This window comes from Stenella coeruleoalba, assembly GCF_951394435.1.
Source record: "Stenella coeruleoalba genome assembly, chromosome: 17".
Classification (NCBI taxonomy): domain Eukaryota; kingdom Metazoa; phylum Chordata; class Mammalia; order Artiodactyla; family Delphinidae; genus Stenella; species Stenella coeruleoalba.
This window is the reverse complement of record NC_137163.1, coordinates 10,002,384-10,026,086: the sequence shown is the minus strand read 5'-3', so window position 1 is coordinate 10,026,086 and position 23,703 is coordinate 10,002,384. Positions and strand designations below refer to the sequence as shown.

Genomic DNA, 23,703 nt, shown 5'->3' with positions numbered 1-23,703 from the left:
CAAGCTGTACTGCAGCCTGCCCAGCCATGTCCCTTCCTAAGGAAATCAAATTCAAGGACACCCTGCTCCCAGGCTGGCCCAAGAGATTCAGCCGATGTGGCTCCGCTCAGAAACTGACAGCAGGTCCGTCAGATTCCTCTCTTGGAAGTCAGATACTGTGGTAAATAAAACTCTGAGGCACTGATGCGGGAGAAGCTGGGAGATTCCCTGAGGCAGTGGGGCTGGAAAGCCTAGCTCTGAGCCACATTTCTGGGGAAACAGAAACTGTGAGTAAGTGCCGGGCCATCCGAACATGCAACTCTGATTCTAGAAATCTGTCCTAAAAAGGGATCAAAGCCAGGTACTGACATGCCTGTGTTGAGTTGTTCAGCACGGCACTGTTTATAGTGAAAAAACTTGAACAGGGTGAATGTGGAATAGGACAGACTGCTTAATATGTCCTGGTATCAGACAACAGAGTACTATGCAGCCAGTAAGAGTGTAATTTATGTCATGGAAAGGGTTCTTGATTTATTATGTGACAAAAATCAGCTTACACAGCGACGTAAAAAAAAAGCATAGGAAAAAGACTGAAAGGATAGACCAGATTGTTTATGCTGGGTGGTGAGACTTCAGGTGGTTTGTATTTTCTTCTTTATGCTTATCTGTATTTTTAAAATCTTCTAAGATGAAAATATATTACTTTTATAATACAAATAAATAAGAAGGAGACAGTTTCTCCTCCAGGGAAGCCTGCCCAATCTCTGGCTATTTTATTTCCAAGCTGAGTTGGGTTTTCCCCTCTCTAATTAGAAGTCCTTTCTGAACTGCATTCTTAACTCTGATGGACAGACAAGCAAATATGGTTCGTTCCTGAGAACGGACTCAAAGGACGTAACAGGAGGAGGAGAAGGAGGCGGAGGAAAGAGCCCGCACACTCCCAAGCCCACATTCCCAACAGAGGGAGTGCCAGGCAGAGGATAGCACCCACCCAGTGGAAGAGCGCAAGCCTAACGACATTCACGAAGAGCTCACGGACACCTGAAAAAATACGTACGTCAAAATGCTAAGTGGAAAAACCCAGGATGCAAAACTGTAGTTTCATTATGATGACAACTGTGGAAGAATGTAAGGGACCAGGTAGCTGTATCACAGTGCAGAACTATGGTGACTCTGTTCAGGTTGAAAGATCCCCTAAGGTTTCTATACTATGGCCTTTTTTTTTTTTTTAATTTAATTTATTTATTTATTTTTGGCTGTGTTGGGTCTTCGTTTCTGTGCGAGGGCTTTCTCTAGTCGCGGCAAGCGGGGGCCACTCTTCATCGTGGTGCGCGGGCCTCTCACTATCGCGGCCTCTCTTGTTGTGGAGCACAGGCTCCAGACGCGCAGGCTCAGTAGTCGTGGCTCACGGGCCTAGTTGCTCCGCGGCATGTGGGATCTTCCCAGACCAGGGCTCGAACCCGTGTCCCCTGCATTAGCAGGCGGATTCTCAACCACTGCGCCACCAGGGAAGCCCTTATACTATTGCCTTTGCAAACTCCTTAAACAAATGGCTCTGTGCAGCAGTCTGTCCCCAGTTGAGAAGGCTTTAATTAAGCCTTTTAAAAGGTGCCTGAAGGAGTTTAAAAATGCGTGATGCTTGGGAGGGAAAAAGAGTGAGATGTGGCCAGGACGGTCCATACGAAAGTGCCAGCTGGTGGCAGGTGCTTGGGGGGAGCGGGGCAGGCAGTAGAAGGAGCTGCAGCCCCGCGCCTCCCGACGTCACAGACACCCTCTGTCTCCAGCTCAGGAGGCTCAGAAACACATCCGGGGACTCTACCTTTTTTTGGGGTGAGAGAGGGAACCACTGGATGGATGGGACAGAGTGACCATGGATCACCCTGGCTCTTCTGTTGAGGAAAGACTGCAGGGCCAGGGCAGAGGCAGATAGACCAGGTAGGAGGCTGCAAGAGTCTAGACAAGAGATGATGGTCCCATGGACCATGGTGAGAGTGGGGGACATGGGAAGGAGTGCCTGGATGTTAAGACACATCGAAGGGAGAACCAGCAGTACGTGTGGAAACACTGGATGTGGGGCGTGGCAGGATGGAAGGAGTTGAGCTTCCTTCTTAGGTTTTAAGGCCCAAACACCTGGACCTGGACAATATCGCCTGTAACAGATAGGGACACTGTGGGAAAAACAAGTCTAGGGGGGTGGGGTCAGAAGCGTATTCAAAATCTTAAGCTGAGTAGCCTGTTAGACATGTGATAGAGCAGAGATATTACAGAGCCTGGTGTGTGTGAGTTTAGATTATAGAGGGATTCTTGGGCTGGGGGGATAATGTGGAGGTGCCAGGGTGGGTTCCCCAGGGAATGAGGGCACATTCACAAGAGAAGTGACCATGGCGAGCCAACCTCTGGAGGCTGAGGACACGAGGAGGGCCCAGCACAGGAGGGGAGCAGGGACTGTCAGTGCCCTAAGAGCAGGACGGTGTCCATAGGCCAAGTGCAGAGAGAGTAACCAGCCGGGCCAAAGGCTGCAGGTGGGCTGAGCTTGACCACCCGCCGACGGCCTTGTGGAGTGGTCTTAACAGAGGATACGTGAATGGATTTTGGCTTTGAGTATCAGCATCTGGAACTTCACTCAAAGAGAGACGATCAGATGGCACGTCCCTCTCAACTGAAGAACGCACCACAACCCAGGAAGGAGCTGTGCAAAGCCTGAACTTGTATCTGATCCGGTCTCTTGATCCAACTTTCAATTGCTAGGAAATGCAGAGGAACATGTTAAATAACCACATGGGGATGCCGGTCAGCAAAATCCAGCCTTTCTGAAGCATCATCTCATTTCGTCCTCACAAAACCTGGTGAAGCAGGTGTCCTGGCCCTACTGACAGGTGAGGAATCTGAGGCTTAGTGAAGCTTTGGAGTCCCCTGCCCAGGCCACACAGCTAGTAAGTGGCAGAGCTAGTACTGGTTCCTAGGTCTCTCTGATCATGTTTGCAAGAAAAGAAATGGCACCTGGGGATACTAATGATGTGTCTTCTGAAAAAGCATGATGTTTTTAAGGAAGAGTTTGGTGTTCTGCTAATCACAAAATTTGGACCTATAAGTATTTTTCTTCATTAAACAAATATTAAATACACATCTACTACATACCAGCTACTGCTCTAGGCATCTGAGATAGAGCAGGGAACAAAACAAACGCCCCTGTCCCCTTGGAGGGTATAATGACACTCTAATTACATGCAAATATGAAAAAGATAAATCTTACCTTTCTGAGGTAGTTTAGGAAGAACTCTTGGGCCAAGGGCAGTCTTTGCAGAACCGGTGCTAATTAATAAATAAGAATCAGTTAGGATCTCAAAGTGCTATAAAATCAACAGCAACATATATTACTCAAGGAAGTCATAGGAGTTTACACAATTATCTAAAAAGTCTTTCATAATTTCTCTAACAACAGATTATCGTCTGCTTTCCCTAATTCAAAGTTTGCCTGGATTTCCCTGAGGATTATCTTCTTATTCCCAAGTCTGCAAAGTGGAGTCAACAGGGAAATTCATGCAACAGCTAACCTCTGAACGACAGAGCCTAATTCCTCCTCTTCTCGAAAGCTTTCCCCAGGTAATAGCGTTTATGAAAGCGCCTGGCACACTGCAGGTGGCGCCCCCAGTGCACTGCACAGAAGTAACTCAACTCATGGGACCCCAAAACGTAACTCTTGTCACCTCCGTTTTCACAAGAGGAAACCGGAGCCTGTGCAGCTTCAGTGACCGGCAGAAGGTCCTGAGGCCGGTCAGTGGTGGAGGTGGATATTCAGACCCAGCTGTTTGACTCCAGAGCCCTTATGTTGTCTCTCTCTGCACCAGAGCAAACAGCTTGGGTCTCAGGCCTCCAGACTCTTCCTGAGCTTTTCCTCCTTTTGGGTGACTTGTAAATGAGCAGAGGAAGAAAGCCCGGGGAAGCAGCCCCTGGCACAGAAGCCGCCCTGTGTTGTCTGACATCATGTGACTCCTCACACCCCTGCCACCATCGAAATGCCAGCGCTGCAGGTGGCATCTCTCAGTTGGAACGCACTCTGTTCCTTTTACAAGAGGCTCTATCTATTCCCAGAGGACACCGGGAGCACTGCAGACCCAAACAGCAATAGCATCCAAGTGCCGGACTTGTATCTGCCAAGATCCCCTTTTATTACCTCGTTTATCCTTTTCTGTGCTCTGGTGGCCTAAGAACTGGTTTTCCCCCCTTCTTTCTAGCCTAACTGCATTTAAAAGGACAGGAAAAGGCAAACCAACCAAAAAGAAAACAAAAGTGCGATAAGAAACATGCAACGCAAGCATCTTCCATCCTGGCCGACAAATCACCCTTGATCTTAACTGCTCTTCCCTCGGCTCCTCTGAAATCCTAAGGTCTCTGGGTTACTGGAGGATCAGGCTGTTGAGATGCAACGACACCGGAAAGAGTGAACACGCGAGGGCTGTGCTCTGAACATTGCTGGAGTGTGTGTTTCGGCCTCAGCATCTTCGCAGGGATGCACACCTACCCGTCATGGACGTAAGTTCAATGGTTTCCTGACCAGCGTGCTGAGGCCAAGCCAGAGGCTCGGAAATGCCTCACACGGGAAACCTGGGGTCAGCACTGCACGTGCGTGGACGCAGGCTTCTTCCTCTGCTGCTGGTGGGGCCGTGTGCATGTGTGTGTACATGTGTATATGTGTGTACACGTATATGTGTGCGTGTACACGTATATGTGTGCGTGTACACGTGGGGGGCTTGATTCCATGTAAAAAACACTTTGTGGGCACTTTCTCTGCATCAGACTCTCCTTCCTCTGGAAGGAGACCACCTGTCCTGCGGTTTAGAGCCCCCCAGGGCAAGGTGGGGAAAGGCTGAGGGGAGTGGCAGGCACGGCGAGAGGAAGGGGAGGCTGTGGAACGTGGCGCCTGAGAACCCCCGGGGTGAGTCCAGCTCTGCATCTGCTACCACTTAAACTCCTGGGGTCCGTGTCCTCATATAATACTGAGGGCAGCAGTGACCAGGCTGCCTCATAGGGTTATAAAGACTAAACGAGATAGTGGCATTAAAAGAAACGAGGACTTCGTTTTTTAGCTTTGACAAGCTCTGGGAAGCGGCTCCTTGTGTCCCTACCTGGGTCACACTTCTCGAGAAAACCCTCTGCGCTGGGACTGGGTAGATGCTGCCCACAGAAGACCTTCCAAAGTATCTCATTTCAGTGGAGGAGGGGAGAAAGGGACACCACGCCCCCCTTTTAGCCTAGCTTAAAAAAGTCTTACAGGGCTTCCCTGGTGGCACAGTGGTTGAGAGTCTGCCTGCCGATGCAGGGGACACGGATTCGTGCCCCGGTCCGGGAAGATCCCACATGCCGCGGAGCGGCTGGGCCCGTGAGCCATGGCTGCTGAGCCTGCGTTTCCGGAGCCCTGTGCTCCGCAACGGGAGAGGCCACAACAGTGAGAGGCCCGCGTACCGCAAAAAAAAAAAAAAAAAAAAAGGCTTACAGACAGGGAATCTGGAAAGTCATATTTTTATGTTTGAAAATCTCTAGGCTATTGGATTTCCCTGAGATTCATCTTTTTATTCCCAAGTCTGTAAAATGGAGTCAAGAGGGAAGGTAACAAAACAAAATGACTAAACTAAAAACCTGAAGATAAGAACTCCTTCTGGCAGACTCTGCGATCCTCGGGGAGGTGGGGTCCATTCACGCCAGGAACCTGGATGTGGAGAGCACTGCTTCCCTAAAACAAGGTCTGCAGACCCTGCCCGGCCTCGAGAACTGTCTGCCAAGGGGCTTTTGCAAACCAGGGGAAGCACTCAGGTTCTCAGCATGATCAGCGCCAGCTGGCAGGCCACACCTTGAGCAGATGGCCCCTAAAACCCAATTCTGTAACTCTGCCCACGGCGACGGCGAGCCTGCCAAGCGAGCACGTGCACAGATGGCTCACCTCGACTGCTGGGACAGGCCCTCGAACTTGTTAGCGGTCTTACTCGATGATGATGGACCCACGTCGTTACCTAGGGGGAAGATCAAATGTGAAAAGCCACGTTTTCCAACAGGAAATGGAATGTGGGGACACAGGAATAGGCAGGCAGGCCACCCTCAGGGTCCAGAAAGGAAGTCAAAAGCCTCAAGCTAGAACAGTACACATTTCTGACATTACAACGATCCGGTTTGGGTCTTGACAATGTTTTTGTTCCTATTAAATATTTTAAAAAGATGAGTGATCTGCTCCCTGGCAAGGCCTCCAAGGTCACAGGACCTGGGGGATGTCCCGTAGGTTCAGGATCTTGTCCTTAGCTTGGTGGCAGGGGAAGCAGAGTAAGGCTTCAAGTTCACCACAGATTCCCACACCAGGGGACCACCACTGGGGACCACTGGGTGTGTGTGTGTGTGTGTGTGTGTGTGTGTGTGTGTACACACCATTATTCAGCAGGGTGGTGGTGACTGGCCATCTGCTGGGCAAGGCCCTCAGTCACTTATTTACCAATCATTCGTTGAGACACGAGAATGTTTATTAAACATCTACTATGTGCAAGGCATGAACATGGAGCAGGAGGCACCAAGGCAAGTTAAACCTCACCAGAATATGTCATCCCTCCTGTGAGGGGCACAGGCACGACCGATGCTGACAGGGTTGGGTGCTGTGAAACAAGGAGAAGGAAATAGCACCTGAAGTGAACTGGTCATGGGCTTCCCTGGTGGCGCAGTGGTTAAGAAACCGCCTGCCAATGCAGGGGACACGGGTTCGAGCCCTGGTCCGGGAAGATCCCACATGCTGCGGAGCAACGAAGCCCATGTGCCACAACTAGTGAGCCTGTGCTCTAGAGCCCGCGAGCCACAGCTACTGAGCCCGCGCACCTAGAGCCCGTGGCTCCACAATTACTGAGCCTGCACTCTAGAGCTTGCGTGCCACAACTACTGAGCTCACGTGTCACAACTACTGAAGCCCACGCGCCTAGAGCCCGTGCTCTGCAACAAGAGAAGCCACTGCAATGAGAAGCACGCACACCGCAAGGAAGAGTAGCCCCTGCTCGCCACGGCTAGAGAAAGCCCGCACACAGCAACAGAGACCTAACACAGCCAAAAATAAATAAATAAAGTAGATAAATTTATTTTAATAAATAAATAAAGTGAAGTGGTCAGAGGGGCAGGGAAAGTCCTCTCTGGGGGACACAGACCCTGAACAGTGAAACACCTTCAACAGGGGAGCAGCAAGACCAAATCCACGGGCTTGTCAAGGAGAGACAGAGACTGGCCAGAATCAAAGTGGCCTCTTCTGTGGCCCGTTCCGCGCTGGGGGGAGCCCGCCCAGGAGGGACCCCAGGAGCCCACTGGGCTCGGCTATCTCTGGGGTGCTGCCCCCTCTCCTCGCCTGCTCGCCCTTCCAGCGACCGCTCTGGACACTCCATGTGTTCCTGTTTCTGCAGAGCCCCCTCCCCTGCCTGGACACCCGCAACGCCTCCCGGGTGGCGCTGACGGGCTGGCTGAAGGGGGGAGGTGAGGGGGGCGGGCCGAGCAAGCACCCGGACTGACGCTCACTGTGCAGAGGCGCCCACACTCTCCCACCTCACAGCAGGGGGAGCTGGCCCCATCCTCATTTTAAAGATGAGGAGACAGGGTTAAGTGACCCAACAGCCACAAGTCACATGGTCGCACGATGTACCTAGTGGTCCTGTACACAGATGCACGCGCTTCTCATTACCCATCATGACGCGCCAATAGCAATATTGGTTAATAGCAACTACTGTGTATTGAGCACTTACTCTGAGTGAGGTACTCTGCTAGGTACCCCCTAGTCGTTACATCTGTGAGATATAAAATGGAAGGCACTTACATTGTGTAAGAAGAAACAAAGAAGTAAAGCAAAGGTCAAGGTCAAGCAGCTGGTAAGGGCCAGGGCTGGGACATAAAGCCAGGCAGTGCCCCTCCAGGGCCTGCGTTCAACCACTACACTCGCCCCTCCAATCCCAGTCCCACTAACCTACAGGACAGGGTGCAGCTGGCAGAGCGCTAAGGTGGGCGCTCCCGGACAGGACTTCAACTTCAGGACATACATACAAGAAGAAACAAGCTCAACTGGTGCTACCAGGGCCAAAGACTTTCAAATACACTTTTATTTTAATAAGACACCCCTCCTAACCATCCGTATATTTCCACGAGTCTGTAACTTGACAACGAAGGACTTCTTTGGCAGCCTCTCATGACATCCTTCGAGCTGAGACTTCCTTTAAGGCAGGCATTTCTTTTCAGCATGGTATGGGAATAAGCCGTTGCATCTGCTAATTTCTGTTCCAGGTAGAAAACACCCCAAACCAGTGATTCTTCACCCTATTAGGCGTGAGACTGAATATGAGACCATAAAGGCTGTAAGAGCCCCCAGCTCTGCCTGGGGCCGCCCACTCTGTCACACAGACAAGCCATCACGTCAGGGGCTGTGGTCCGACAGCCACAGCTCATGTGTCCAGTGTCCTCACTTAACCCTCCCCTCTGGCCACGCTCCAAAGACACTGTGTGTTTTTATGCCTCTGTAAATTTGCCCCCTCTGTTCCTTCTCCCTGCAACACCTATCCCCTCCCACTGGGCGTAAATTCCTTTGTAACCTTCAAAGGGTCTCTCCAAAGTCAATTTCTGAGAGTTCTTCCCAAGCCAGACTCGGTCTCTCCACACCCCCGGTGAGCCTACAACCATTCACCACAGACGATGATCAGGGGCAGATTTGGGAGCCAGACAAGCCTGGTTTTGAATTCCAGCTGTACCACCGACCAGTGGGTATGAGTTCTGATGACACTGCTTTTTCTACTGAGCCTCAGTTCCCTCTTCTTCTTCTTCTTTTTTTTTTTGCGGTACGCGGGCCTCTCACTGTTTTGGCCTCTCCCGTTGCGGAGACAGGCTCCGGACGCGCAGGCTCAGCGGCCATGGCTCACGGGCCCAGCCGCTCCGTGGCATGTGGGATCTTCCCGGACCGGGGCATGAACCCGTGTCCCCTGCATCGGCAGGCGGACTCTCAACCACTGTGCCACCAGGGAAGCCCCCTCATCTTTAAAATAGGAATAACAGTACCTGCTTCACTAGATGGGCACGAGCATCATGAGAGAGAAACCACGGAGTGTAGTTCATGGTGCTGGACCACAGAGGGCATGACACAAACGCAGATCACTGTTCTGAGCTCTCTGATGAGATGTAACAAAAATGCAGGTGATTTCCTCAACGAGTGAGCATTTCACAGACAGGGGCTCTACCTTGTCCGTCCCTGCAGCCCCACTGGAGCCCAATGTCCGCACAGAGCAGTCACTGGGCGCTGCTGAATGAAGACAAGGCCCACAGAGCGGACTCCTCCACTCCTCCCCCCACAGCCTGGTTTCTTGCGCACCTGGGTGGGGAGGCACCTGTGGTCTGGCGGACAGGAACCCTGCTGTGCCTGGGCAGAGAAGCGTGGCTTTGAAAAAGTTCCAAAAATAGGATAGCACTAGAAGGAGGCGCAGAAGCATGGCAACAGCTCAGTCCTTTTTTCCTCTCTCCGTGCAACCTGGGAAATGACTGTGGTACACACACAGCTGTGTGAGGAGAGGGCTGGAGACGGACGGTGGGCAGACAGTTTAAAAAGCTGTGGCCAAGGGCTTCCCTGGTGGCGCAGTGGTTCAGAGTCCGCCTGCCGATGCAGGGGACGTGGGTTCGTGCCCCGGGTCTGGGGGGATCCCACATGCCGCGGAGCGGCTGGGCCCGTGAGCCATGGCCACTGAGCCTGCGCGTCCGGAGACTGTGCTCCGCAACGGGAGAGGCCACAACAGTGAGAGGCCCGCGTACCGCAAAAAAAAAAAAAAAGCTGTGGCCAAGACTACAGGTCACTTACTGTAGTTCAGAAGCTGTGGGCCAGGAGTGTGGAACGAGAGGAGGGCACTGCCCAGCAGTGCCTGGCACACAGGCTCTAGGAGTCTTCTGGAAGAGTGGGTAATTATACGAACCTCGGAGTCAGAAATAGGTTCAAATCCAGGCCTTGAAGTTATCCGACAAGTCACCTGACCTCTGTGATTCAATTTCCGCATCAGTAAACCAGGGACCACGACAGCCCCTACCTCACAGGACAGTTGTGATGGCTTAACACGGTAACGTATGAGCAAGTGCACAGCAGCTGGTACACGGTGAATCATCTATATGTGGTGGCGGCCATTGTCATTTCTAGAACTGCACGTAAAATGGGGTCGGAGTGGTGGGGGGAGGTGACTTGAGAATATATTGGGAAATCCAAGAAAAAGAAAGAATCAGGAAGTTTCTACCCAAAGGCTCTTTTACAAGCCAATACTACTTCTAATAAGTAGACGTGGGGGACTTGGATCAAACATTTCAAATACTGACCCATTTTACCTGGAAGTTCTGGCCTTGAAATATGAGAAGGGAATCATCTTGTGGTATAGTTTTTCGTCCATCATCTATTCTCCATTAAAAAAAAGAGAAGCGTATAGAACTTAAGTCCCAGTGGCCAAAGATAAGGAATGCAAGTGATTCTCAGAGGTCTCTTAGCCAGGTATTGGTGGAACACGGATCAGAACTCAGGCTTCTGGGAAGTTTGCTCGGTGCACTATATGGTTTCCCAGGATGTGCCCCGTAAACACTTCTCTGAATACCTGACAAAGGACGGAGGTCCCAGGGAAAGCTGATCTCACGTCGTCATTACAAGAATCTCAAGTGTGAGAAAAGGCTTAATCTTATGGCCACCATGAACTAGATAACTGGCTGCATTGTTTTCTTTGCTCTCACCTCTAAGAACCTCAGTGTCAAACCCGTGGTCTATTTCCAGCTGCTGTATGTGACCTTGTGTTATGCATTTTGTGACGACATAACACCCCTGGACTTCATCTTACTTTGCTCCCTTTATTCTCCCTTTGTCCTCATTTCCTTATTAATTTAATTTGAATTGTGTTAAAATGTGTTGGTCTGTTAGAAAGCAGGTTATAAACAACTTATTTTATCTCCAAAGGTGAGGTTTAACGACACGCCACTTCAAAAATCAACAGTCCCCGCACCTAGTTGCTTCTGCCACTGGCCTAGTTGTTTTCTGATCGAAAGCCTGCCTCTGCCGTCTCCCTAGACAGACGGCCGAACCCATCACCATAGCGGGGCTGCAGTATGTGATGCCTGGGCCATCCTGGGCACCGTGGATGCTGTGGTCCTGGCAGGGAGAAAGCCCGGGGTGGCCTCCCCACACACCAGGGCTCCGTGCTGCAGAGACGAGGTGGCACAGCCAGGCGGGGGGTGCCTACCTGCCGGGCTACCTTCCCCCGTCTCCATTCACAGGCAAAGAAACAACTGCCGAGACAGGGGAACAGCCAAGGGGATCACTGAGCCGTCAGTGCAGAGCTCAGCAGAGCAAGGAGAGCGCGAGGGCCATGGGCTCTCCCAGCCACACGGGCTTCCCACTCACCAGCTGTGAGAACTTGGGCATTGGGCATGGAACTGAACCCTTTGTGAATCTCAGTGTCCTTAAAATCAAGCCCCTTGCATTTCCTACTCTGTGGAACTGGCCTTAAGAATTCAATGAGTGCTATTAACTAGCCCCAGTTTACAGCCGGAGAAACTGAGGTATGGAACGATTCAAAGGTAACTGCTGAAAGCCACAGGGCTACCAGGTGGCGGAGGTGGATTAGAATCCAGGCAGTAGGACACAGGTCCACACCGGAGCTCCACTGAGAGAGACAGCTCGTGCCCTTGTAAGGAGTTCATACTGCACTGGGAAAGACAGAAAGGCAACCAGAACCACTGTGTGATAATCCCTATGCCAGAAGGAGCAGAGAGTGGGCATGGGGGTGCTGGCCGGGCCAGGGAGGGTCTCTGAAGCAGGTCCCTGGACAGTAGATCTGGAAGGATGACTAAGCGTGAACACAAGTGGACAGACTGCTCGAGCCTGAGGGCACACTATGAGCAAAGGCTCTGCTCTCAGGGGAGAGGATGGAGTTGGGAGCCTACCAGCTCAACACGGCAGGCACGTCCTAGGGCAGGGGGTGGGCAGGTGAGGCCAGGGCGAGCTCAGGGCTGTGCTACTCCACCTCTGCATGTCTGCCCCCCACGCCCCGGTCCAGATCTCAGACAACCCAAAGGCCCTCACCTCAGGGGCTGTGGGGAGACGGCAGGTTTAGGGGAGCACTGGAATGATGGGTGTCTAGAGGGAAGCCGCAGGTACCATAAATGCGGCCTAGGAATCTGGTACCCCGTGTGCCTTATCAATTAAGTCTGACCCCTGCTTCGGCGTCTGGATCACAACGTCAGTGGGAGACAGGTAGGGATAAAACCCGCGGTGATCATACAACACAAAGCATGGAGACCCGGATCTGAGCCACTTTAACCTGCCTGGTGAGAGGCTTGTTACCGTCCCGCGTCTGCAGACGCCTTTAAGAACATCTCCCCTATGTGCTCACACACCGACTCAGAAAGAACGGCCCTGACGGCCACAGAATTACCACCTGGGGTTGTCTGTGACGTGTACAGTGGTCACTTCTGCGTGGAGAGATTTTGATTTTTGTCCCTTGAGGCTGGGGGTAGGTGGCAGCCAACTGCTCAGGGCCCACAGCTTCCAAAGCTTGAAGGCTCCACTCACCGTCCGGGGCACCAACTCACGCTCATCAAGGGGTAACCTTGTTTCTTGGTGAAAAATGCCCCTTGTCCACAACGAAACCCACCCAAAGCCAAACCAAAGCAAATGCACACCCGCTTTTTTTCTAGTCCTGCTGCTTAGTCTAAGAAAGGGATGATTCTTAAGCCGAGAAACAGAAATTTAGTAAATTTAACTGCAGACTGATGGAGTCTGTGAGGCACAATGAACTTTACGCAGAAATAAAACCCGAGTAAACAACAGGATCAGAATCTAGTGAAATTCGAAAAGGTCAGTCTGTGATTCGTGGTACGAACACCTGCAAGAAACTGGTGACCTTCGGTGGAGCGTTATTTGGGGCAAATAATTCTTCCTCTTGGAAGAATCCTTTTGGAAGAATCCTGGGGACTCCTGAAGGCCCTGGGGTGGGGCCTCGGGCAGTGTCAGGGACCTGCATGGTGCTGACGTGCGCCTGGGCGCACCGTCCCCGCAGCCGGTCTCACCGGGAACAGATTTGTCAACACCCGCTGCAAATGTGCCCTCCCCGCGAAGCCTGCCGACGCAGCTGGACACCCTGCTTCAGCATTTCCGCAGTATTTGGTGAAGAACGCACGGCACTCGTGTCCCTCCTGGACCACGAGCTCCTCGAGCACAAGGGTGGAGAAGCCCAAACCCCAGGCACCAGGCCCGTGGAGCGAACGGCTAAGCACAGACAGTCCACACGCACTGTGGCATCTGGGTCACATGACACACAGGCGTGCCCGTCTGCAAATGGACAGCATGGCTTTTCCCAGAAGCTCCCCAAATCCAGAACACCTATTAGGGGCTTTCTGACGAGGCCTTTAAAAGCATTCAGCTGAGCTCCCTATCAGTTACAAACAAACAAAACAGCCATGACACGATTCACTGGCAAGGGGAGGTGAGCCATGCAAACCAGCAGGGCCAGGACCCCGTGGGCGCCGGGAGACACCGGGCTCTTGAGCGAACCTGGTGGCAGGCTGGTGAGCTACAAAGGGAGATAAAGACAGAAACCGTGTTCCTTGTGGATAGAAATTTGTTATCAGCCACCAGTGTCACTGAAATGGTAAACTACTAACTGATCTGCGCAGGTCTGTTTATTCTCAATCGATTATGAGGTACCTACTGCATCCTGGGCTCGACCCTAGGCTCTGTGAACACAGAAAGGAACAAGACAGACAAGGGCCCTGCTCTCACGGAGCTAGGTTCCAGAGACCGAAAAACCGAACACAAATGAAACACCTGTCAGCGGCGATCTGGGGTCCTGAGGGAAACACTGGGGAGGGGGCTCCCTCAGAGAGGATGGCCCAGGAGACAGACATGCAGGCGGAGGAGGATGGGAGGGAGCGAGGCTTTCAAGCCCATGACAGAGCTGCAGGGAGGGGGCGGCCCCAGGAAGGAAAGAGCCCGGTGGAGCCAGAGGTGAAAGCAGGCCAGCGAGGCTGAGCGGGGGACAGGAGCTGGGAGGGACCAGCCTGACCACCTGGGCCCTGGTGGGTGTCTGGTGCACAAAAAGTGCTCAGCAGCTTATCACTAGCACACTTTTTAAGCGGTGGTGGTATTTTCCCCCATGTTTCTTTGGCCATAAGAGGCTGTGCAATCATATGTATCCAGGCCCTCACCCAACGTGGGTGCGGTCTGGTCCATCTGCTGGGTGTGCTGAGCGCCCACTGCCCCCCGAGCCCCGTGCTCTGCCTGGCTCAGGCAGTGAGGGCCCTGACTGGAGGACAACTTACCCCAAGGAACTGCGCCTTTGTTTGGGGGCCCGTGAGGTAGTGGGCTGGGAGGGTCGGATAGGGTTCTCTTGTGTCCGGGCGGTGGGGGAGGAGGCCTCTTCTTGGACAGAGTGGAGCTGCCACTAGAGGTCTGGGTGCTTAGAGGGAGTGCTGAAGGTGGGCCAGTTGGACCTGGAAAGGAATCGAATGGTGCAGGAAGGTTAATCCCGGTCTCGCAGAGGGAAGAGCCTGTGTGCAGTCACTCCCACGCATCAGATGGAGTGTGACACACAGAGACTGAAGCACGAGGCTGGGGACGGCCAAGTCCATCGACCCGGTAATCCCCAAAAGAGGGCTTTTAAAAATTGCTGGTAAAAAAATTAAAAAGGAGACTGTGTGCTTTTAAGGAACAAAACGTCAGCCAACATGGAACACTACTGGGTTTAGATCATCCTTTGGGTACAACGGGAGAAATAAAACACACACATTTTAAACCAGTAACTCACTGGAACCACGGCAAAACCTACAGAGGAAGAAGGCACACAGCACTGCCAGCAAAGTCAATGGAGAAAGAGCAAAATACTGACTAAGGGCTTCCCTGGTGGCGCAGTGGTTGAGAGTCTGCCTGCCGATGCAGGGGACGCGGGTTCGTGCCCCGGTCCGGGAAGATCCCACATGCCGCGGAGCAGCTGGGCCCGTGAGCCATGGCCGCTGAGCCTGTGCGTCCGGAGCCTGTGCTCCACAACGGGAGAGGCCACAACAGTGAGAGGCCCGTGTACCGCAAAAAAAAACAAAAAACAAAACCGACTAAACCTCCAAAGGGCCTCACGTGGAAACATGAACACTGGATTCATAGAATAGGGTTTCTCTCTCCACTGCAATCTTTTTTTCAGTCAGCAAACGTTGCCTGAAGTTTTTTTTTAAATGACTTTTATAAATAATGAAGGTTCTAATGGAAAGGGTTACTTGGAAAGAAGGGAAATCCAAAAACCCTTTTTTCCTCCAATTCTGAACTGTTCTAGATATCATAAACCACCTATTATATTGGAAGCTTGAACAAGTTACATAAGCTTCACTGATTTCTATAGGTTTAAAAAAAATTTTTTTTTTAAATTTTTGCCTGTATTGGGTCTTTGTTGCTGCACGCGGGCTTTCTCTAGTTGCAGCGAGCGGAGGCTACTCTTCATTGCGCTGCGCGGGCTTCTCACTGCAGTGGTTTCTCTTGCTGAGGAGCACGGGCTCTAGGTGCGCGGGCTTCAGTAGCTGTGGCACGCGGGCTCAGTAGTAGTGGCTCGCGGGCTCTAGAGCGCAGGCTCAGTAGTTGTGGCGCACGGGCTTAGTTGCTCTGCGGCATGTGGGATCTTCCCGGACCAGGGCTCAAACCCGTGTCTCCTGCATTGGCAGGCAGATTTGTAACCACTGCGCCACCAGGGAAGCCCTGATTTCTAAAGGTTTTTAAAAAGATTCTACTTTCTCCAGAGGTAATGATAGGATAGCAATAATGATATTAATATCACACACACACACACACCACTACTGCAAAAGTTGACTTTTTGAACTAACGCTTTAAGAAAAAAAGGAGTTTGTTTTCAATGAGCGCTATGGGAGTAGTATATATGCTGTTAATTTTGTTTATTCCAAGAGACACTGAAGTGGCCGGTGTGTGCCGAGCACTATATGCTGGGCACTTTGACAATCTCTCTTTATGATCATTACCAGGTTATGGTTTAACTGGACAACAGTGTCCACAAACATTAAAAGAGAAAAAAAGGAAAGAAACAAAAAAAGCTAGGAACACTGCCACACCAAATGTTTATCGCAGGATAGCAGGTACCTGGTGATCCAGAAAGGCTCCAAAAGAGCTTTCTACATTCTGCATATTAAAAGAGAAGCGTAATTACTGCTGGCCTCCTTCCTTGGGAAAACAAGCTTTGCTATTTCCCGTGATCAATTACCGCTCAGTACAAACACAGATTTAAACCCCCATTTCTCAAAGACAGTCTCGTCTTGGAAGTAAATACCATTCATCTCAGTAAAATGGTCGTGTGCTTTAGAATTAAATGGTCCTAGCGGCAGTATTTATTCTCAGTCCTACTGATGAGATACGTGATGGAAGCCTTACCGATATCCCCAATCAACGCCTAATTACGGCACCAGTCACTGACGTTTCAGAAACTGTTTCATTTTTTAACAGTAAAGGCATTGTTATTTTAGCCTTGTGTTTGTACAGTGCTTCCTAGTTTTCAAAATGTGTTGGTACATGCTATTTGCCTTGATTTTCATAACAACCCTGTGAGGCATGTGGGTCTGGTATTACTGGTCCCATTTGGCAGCTAGGAAAGCGGGGCTGTTGCCACGAGGGGCGGAGCTGAACCGTGATGCAGGTCTCTGGGGGTGGCGAGGGCTCGCCCCGTCCTGAAAGCCAGGCCAGTATTTTCTGGGCTCGCCACACGAGGAAAATGGCAACAACAACGCTCGGTACTAGGAAGTGGAACTTTCCTCTTGGAAATAAATGGAGAATACATAATAGACAATGGTGAGATTCCCCAGCAGTTTCGTCTGTATCGCCATCTAGGGACTTCCTGATGCAATGCATCTGGAAGGCCATAATCAATCCGTTTCAAATCCCGCCTGGAAACACAGATGGCCAATGGAGCTATATCTCTGGGCTGTCTGTGTACGTGGTTTTAGGAGTGATCAGACCAGAGTTGTCCTGTAACCACAAACCAAGCAAAATCAAGCTTCCTGAATCATCATTTAAAAAATGTAGGGGTTAGTGTTCCCTTCCTGACGTCATCACAGCCTTGTCTTACTTTCAGACATCAGCTACTACAGTCTCTAATTATCTGTCTTTGCTGACTTGTTCATTGCCTCTCTGTCCACCATGCTGCAGGTTCTACCAGGGTCAGGCTGTTCTCTGGCCTGGGGTAGAGAAAGCTGCATTTCGTAAATACAGTATCGAATTAATGGATGAAAAAACTTCTACTTCTCTTGTTGTAAGGCTAGTGATCCTTAAGGAAGACAGAACGTCTCACTTAGGGTGACAGATCAGAAACCAGGGAGAGAGGGGACCTGGGGAGAGACAGTGTGAAGTTCGAAAATAAATATTCAATACTGTAATGGACTTTCATGGCAAACAACACACAGACCCACCTATTGTTCTGTAACAGAAGTTACAGAAGGGAAGATGCCATGAAATCTTCTTGGCTGGTAGGGCATGAGTTAAAAAAGGGTGAAAAACACTATATCAGACCCCAGAAAAACAGACAAAATTTTATAACTTTACTGTAAAGAGCTCAAAAGACTTCCAAAATAAGTAACTGGTCTTTAAGCACTAAAAGGATGTTTCCTGCCAACTAAACCTGAACATTGGCTTGGTCAGGAAAGCAGCACTTCTGGAGGGGTAAAGAAAGCTAAAACAGAACAAACAAAAAAACAGTAAACACAGCATCAAACAAACTCGAAAGGGGTGGGAGGCAAGATTAACAGGTGGGGAGGGGACTCGGGCAGCCAGTTTTCTTCCCTCCACTCTGCCAGGGCCTGTGGGAATAAGGAGAAAACACCCTAAGCCACATTTGCCGCTAATACTGGCTATTATGTCAAATTATCCTCTAACACTTTTTCTTAAAAATATGGTCTAGATTTCCGAAGCTGCCATATATATAGCTCCCAGGTTAAATTATTAGAAGGGCTTCTACAAGGAGGCAGGGTGTACCAACGCAGCTCTTACTGCGGGTTCACGTGCCTGGGGTTCTCCTGTATTTCCAGCAGCCTCTTGGTCACTCAGTTAGACGTTCTGCCAGGGCTTCAACGCTAGTGACCCCATGTGAGCTGCGCTGCCTCGAGCACCTCACCGTCACCGGCTCAGGGAGGTCCCTCACTGAGGCCTGCAGCTCAGACGTGTGGCCACCATGCGGCCAGAGCTCGGGAAGCCCACACGCGTGACGCTGCCGTGCATCTCAGAAGCCTCGAAGTTAATGACAGAGTTATATAGACAACTCTGGACAATACAAATGACAAACTTACCATTTTCTAATGGTTTTCACAGTACAGAACTTAAAAAGAATGGAAAGTTTCTATCATTTAAAAAGTAGATAGGGACTTCCCTGGTGGTGCAGTGGTTACGAATCCACCTGCCAATTCAGGGGACAGAGGTCCGAGCCCTGGTCCGGGAAGATTTCACATGCCGTGGAGCAACTAAGCCCATGTGCCACAACTACTGAGCTCATGCGCCACAACTACTGAGCCTGTGCACCTAGAGCCCATGCTCTGCAACAAGAAAAGCCACCGCAAGGAGAAGCCCGTGCATCACAAATAAAAGTAGCCCCCCTCGCCACAACTAGAGAAAGCCTGCGCACAGCAACGAAGACCCAACGTGGCCAAAAATAAATAAAAAATAAAAATAAATTTATATATTAAAAAAATGTAGATAAAGATGCAAGAGTATTTACTTAGAGAAGAACTGTGTGTAGTAGGAAGGCGCTATCATCATCTCCATGCTCAGGTGGGGAAACAGAGGGACGGTGCAGAGGAGAGGGGCGTGTGGAGAAAGCACGGTAGGTTGGCAGCAGGCCTGGCAGGATCCCAACATGGCAGTGACACTGTGACAGACGCAGCGCTGCACACAGAACACGCAGGAGCCATTCACATGTCCTTCAGTCTCCTTCCAAGACACTGATCATTAAGAGAAAAGTGCCGAACTCAAGGCTCAGGGTTGGTTCTTTAACACTCATATACTCTTTTTTCTTTTTAAAAGGATTTATTTTGCTTTTAAAAATTTATTTAGGTCTTCCCTGGTGGCGCAGTGGTCGAGAGTCCGCCTGCCGATGCAGGGGACACGGGTTCGTGCCGCGGAGCGGCTGGGCCCGTGAGCCATGGCCGCTGAGCCTGCGTGTCCGGAGCCTGTGCTCCGCAACGGGAGAGGCCACAGCAGTGAGAGGCCCGCGTACCGCAAAAAAAAAAAAAAAAAAAAAAAAAAAATATTTTTGGCTGTGTTGGGTCTTTGTTGCTGCATGCAGGCTTTCTCTAGTTGCGGTGAGTGGGCTTCTCATTGTGGTGGCTTCTCTTGTTGCAGAGCACAGGCTCTAGGCGCGCGGGCTTCAGTAGTTGTGGCATGTGGGCTCAGTAGTTGTGGCTCGTGGGCTCTAGAGCACAGGCTCAGTAGTTGTGGCACATGGGCTCAGTAGTTGTGGCTCACGGGCTCTAGAGCACAGGCTCAGTAGTTGTGGCGCACAGGCTTAGTCGCTCCGCGGCATGTGGGATCTTCCCGGACCAGGGCTCGACCCCATGTCCCCTGCACTGGCAGGTGGATTCCCAACCACTGTGCCCCCAGGGAAGCCCTGCTCATACGTTCTTACGTGCAAGACGTACAACAGCATTTCCTCTGCTCCCCTTTCCGCACCCCGGCGGTCGGGCGACCTTTGCTCCCCTTTCCGCACCCCGGTGGTCGGGCGACTGGGCTGGCAAGCCCGGCACTGCTGAGGGCAGGAGTCACAGACGTGCTCTTGGCCAGCAAGGAGGCCAATGCAAGGTGATACACGTGTGCAGTGCTTTAAAAAGGATTGAGAGAGACGGACAAAAATAGGCAGAACAAACAAGCAAACAAAAACCCACTCACACACACAAAAAAACCCAGAAAAATCCAGAAAATTCAACACAAATGAAGGACAATGGTCCCTGGGAAGCTTTAAAGTCGAGCCACTCAAATGGCTGCCTTCCTGTGAGATAAAAAAAATCCCAGGGAACTCTACAGTCATCAGCATAAGAATAAAGCCACTCACAGGGAAACATCTCCTAGGCAAGTCCAACTCCTGGAGCAGGGCACTTGCTTACCTTCAGACCCCGGGGCAGTCTTCTCCCTGGCCACCCCCTCTCTGCCCTAACTGTTGCTACAAACCTCAAATGAGTCAGAGAAACGGTGTATAAAATGCTTACACAACTGAGTTTAGGCACAAACATGGTGCAGAAGGATCATCAGCAAGTCAGTTATCACAGCCCCAGGACATCTGGGTTAGTTTTATGAGTGTCCCCTCCTTGCTCTGGCCGCACATTTCTGGGACACGCTTTCACTGATTCTGCAGTTGTTTGTTCACTCAGCAGGCACTGATGGAGCCCCCTCTGTGCCAGGGATGCAGGGACAGCTCATTCCCAGCCTCCATGTGGAGGAGTTCTGCCTCCAGCGGGAGGGGGGAGTGAAAGGAAGACTCCCTTCACCCTCTCTTCAAATCTGGAGCGCCACCGACTACCGCCCCTGATGAGGGCGCAGCTCACCGCTTTCTCACCCACTGGAGCGCGAGCTTCCAAGCAGGAGCTCCCCGCTCCCCCCTCTGCTAGCTTGCCAGGGCCCAGGACACGTGCAGAACCGAACACATGCAGCAGGACCCAACAGGCTCCCATCCTATGTACTGAGTGCTCACGCTGTACCAGTCACTTTACATACGTTACTTCACGTTCTAAGCAGGGACCCAGGCAGCCAGACACCTGATTCTTATTTTTCAGATGAAGGCCCTGAAACTTAGCAAGATGAGTTAAATGTGAAAAGGAGACCAGGACAGGGACAGGGTTAGCACTTGGTGGGGAGGAACCCCAGCCTCCTAGGTGGGGCAGGGGAGAGAAGAGGACAGAGTGGGGTTTGAATTCACAGCGGCTCACAGCTGCCCAGCAGGCACGGTGTGGTTGACAGATGGACCTGCCTTGGAGGGTGTGTTACTCTCAAACTGTACTCTTGGATTAACGTGGGTGCTTAGCTCTTCGCCTGCAGGGACGGTGAGGGCAGCACCGGGTTCAACATTCTCCGTGACAAGCACCCGCTGAGCCCTCGGTGCGCCAGGCCCTGAGCCGCTCTTGTGCAGATCACCTACTGGTTTATCAGACCAAGGCTGGAGCCCGTATGAAACAGGAAGTCCATGTTATAGAAAACGTGTGTGGACTGCAGGATTCCTACAGGTATTCACAGGCTATGCAGAGGTGCTACACGACGCCTGAGTCCAGGGGACTGATCTCACAAACAGATGGGAATGAACTGAAGTTAGTCAGCGTATCACCTCGTGCTTCTAAAAGCTTGAAAACTTAGTTCATTTAAGTAAGTCACATAAGCTTCTTGAGATCAGACTCATCGTTCATTTACTTGACAAATCCTTTGAGTGAAGGTGCCCACACCACGCCAGGCTTCGCCATTCAGAGCACCTGCTTATTTACCAGACTCGGGCAGCTCCACCCCGGTTCCCATCCCCCAAGGACGCTTCTTTAAAGCTGAGGGGTCGCAGTGGCTCTCAAATGTCAGCAGCAGAACCCTCCCTGGGGCACAGACCAGGTGCCAGGTGCTGAGCTGGAAGCTTCCCGGCCCTCTCACTAACCTCCACAAAAATCTCGTGTCAAGTCCAGTCTGTGCCACGGCTGTGTAAAAGGTGTGGAATTTTACAATGGGAGAAAACCGCAGTTCTGTAGCTTAAAATGACTTAAAAAGCAAGCTACGCTGCTGTCAAGTGCCTGTTCTGGGGGCGGCATCACAGTACCATGGTGCCCATACCTTCTTCCCTACTCTGGGGACGTGTGTGGAGTCAGAGCCTGAACGGTCCTGCTGGGAGTCCCTCGCGGTAGTTCAGCGCTCTGCATTTTACCAAATGCTTTCTCGTATACTGTCTCACTGGATTCTGATGACAAATGCACGAGGAAGACAAGACAGAGATGGACCCTCTTCCTCAACATGGAAAAGAAGAAACTACCATAGAAGATCTGGTTGCCAAGTCCTAAGGCCCACTTTAATTTTCTATCCTATTTCAGCCACCGCGTGACCTGGAAGTTCCTCAGCCTTTTCAGGGCTCTGTTTCCTTAGCTGTACGAAGGGTGGCAAATCACGTCAATCTTTCAGCATCCCTCTAGCTCTAAAAAAAAAAATCCAGGTTCTGTGACATGATTTTTGCTTAAAGATGAAGAACAAACCCATCTTGGCGACCCTGAAGAATATCTAGTCTTAATAAAGATACAGTGAAGTGGGGGGCTGGGCGGAGCTGCTGACCACGAGGGGGAAACTTCTGCATGCTTAATTTTATAGCTTTGATTTAATCTCGCTGGACTTCACATCTGAAGAGGGCGTAGGCAGCAAAATGTTTCAAAAGCTTAAGAGTGGTGAGCTCGGGATTCTGAATCGCTGAGTCGTCCAGCTCTGACTGGAGCTCTGCTCAAGCACAGGGGGCTTTGCCCGATGGCAACTTAGGTCAAACTCCTTACATTTTCATGAGGCAGCTGCAAGTTTTTGAAAATACTCCTGAGCTGGATTCAGAATAATTCCTTCTACTTTTGTCCTCTGTATTCCTCTCGTTAGTGTAAACTTTATCAGTTGTTTCTGCCTCACCCGAAACCATCATCCTTACGACCCCGAAGTTCTCAGTGTGGAAATGACTTCTGCTGCAAGCAGACACCTCTGCTTTACCTCCACGGGAAACTAGCAACCCAAACAACAAGACATCCTTGTTCCATACAAACAGTTCAGTCAGTTCAACAGAATGAAATGAAGAAAACGTAAGGAAAACAGAGGAGAGTTATCTCTGCGCAGAGCATCGGCTGGTCTTCAACTGTGTCTTCTGAGAACTCCATTCAACCATTATCACTTTTCCAAATGTGTGGGCACGTGAGCCAAGCTGCCTGCAGGAAGTGTCTCCCGCTTCGAACCCCTTATAAAAGTCATGGGCAGGCTGTGCTTCTTGTCTCACCAGCTCAGACCAAATCTCCGAATCTGATGTCCTGCTATGAGCAACCTGGAAGAACACTCTGACTGTAGCGGAGAGGGATGTCTATGTTCAATTATGGGATTGGGGGTGGGGGGCGGTAAGCAGTCTATCCTTAGCCGACCACGGTTGCTACGGCCAAGTCTCTAGGCACTCGTTTCAGCAGCTGCATCACTAAATAAATTTGGTCTTTGTCTTTGGGTCTTTGGGAAAGAGCTAATCAGAATTTATTCAAGGCAGCAGAGATATACTTGGCACTGAGTCAGTATACTTTATGGGTTTCTGCGTCCCCTTGAGACAAAATTATGGAAAGGGGTAGAGGGAGGTGAGGGTGCCTCCTGGCCCCTAGGACTCTGGTGTCATTCTCTCCTGTAGCCCTTTTCCAAGGTTCTCAGTGACCGCGAGGCTCTCTGATAGGTCATCACCACTTTTTTTGGTAACCACGATCAGGGGATGTGAACTCTTGCAGAGTAACTCTCCACGGTCTTTCTTAGGGCGCAGAAAGGGACTCTCTGCTCTTAGCAGACTGCCACCCTGCTGGGGAGCATCATCGCCCCGCGGTGAGAGGGAACACGGTCCTCTTGCGGCACACATCTGTACCTTGTTATGCTAGTGACTTAAAAGGCACGTTCCAGCATGACGTGTGGAATGGTAAGGACACCACCGGCAGGTTAAGCCTTTGGGTTAC

At 51.0% G+C, this 23,703-nt stretch overlaps 1 protein-coding gene across 4 annotated transcripts in view; it reads right to left on the bottom strand.

The window, feature by feature from the left end:
• Positions 1-23,703, bottom strand: part of ASAP1 (ArfGAP with SH3 domain, ankyrin repeat and PH domain 1) — a 350,408-nt gene that overhangs the window by 8,515 nt on the left and 318,190 nt on the right. For 3 of the 4 annotated variants that reach the window (XM_079901274.1, XM_079901276.1, XM_079901275.1), the window contains 3 exons: positions 14,311-14,481; positions 5,918-5,987; positions 3,233-3,291 (listed from right to left, as the gene is read on the bottom strand). In XM_079901274.1, coding sequence (XP_079757400.1) covers positions 3,233-3,291; positions 5,918-5,987; positions 14,311-14,481 — 300 coding nt within the window. The remainder of the gene's footprint in view (positions 1-3,232; positions 3,292-5,917; positions 5,988-14,310; positions 14,482-23,703) is intronic. The other variant, XM_079901277.1, reaches the window with a different exon arrangement.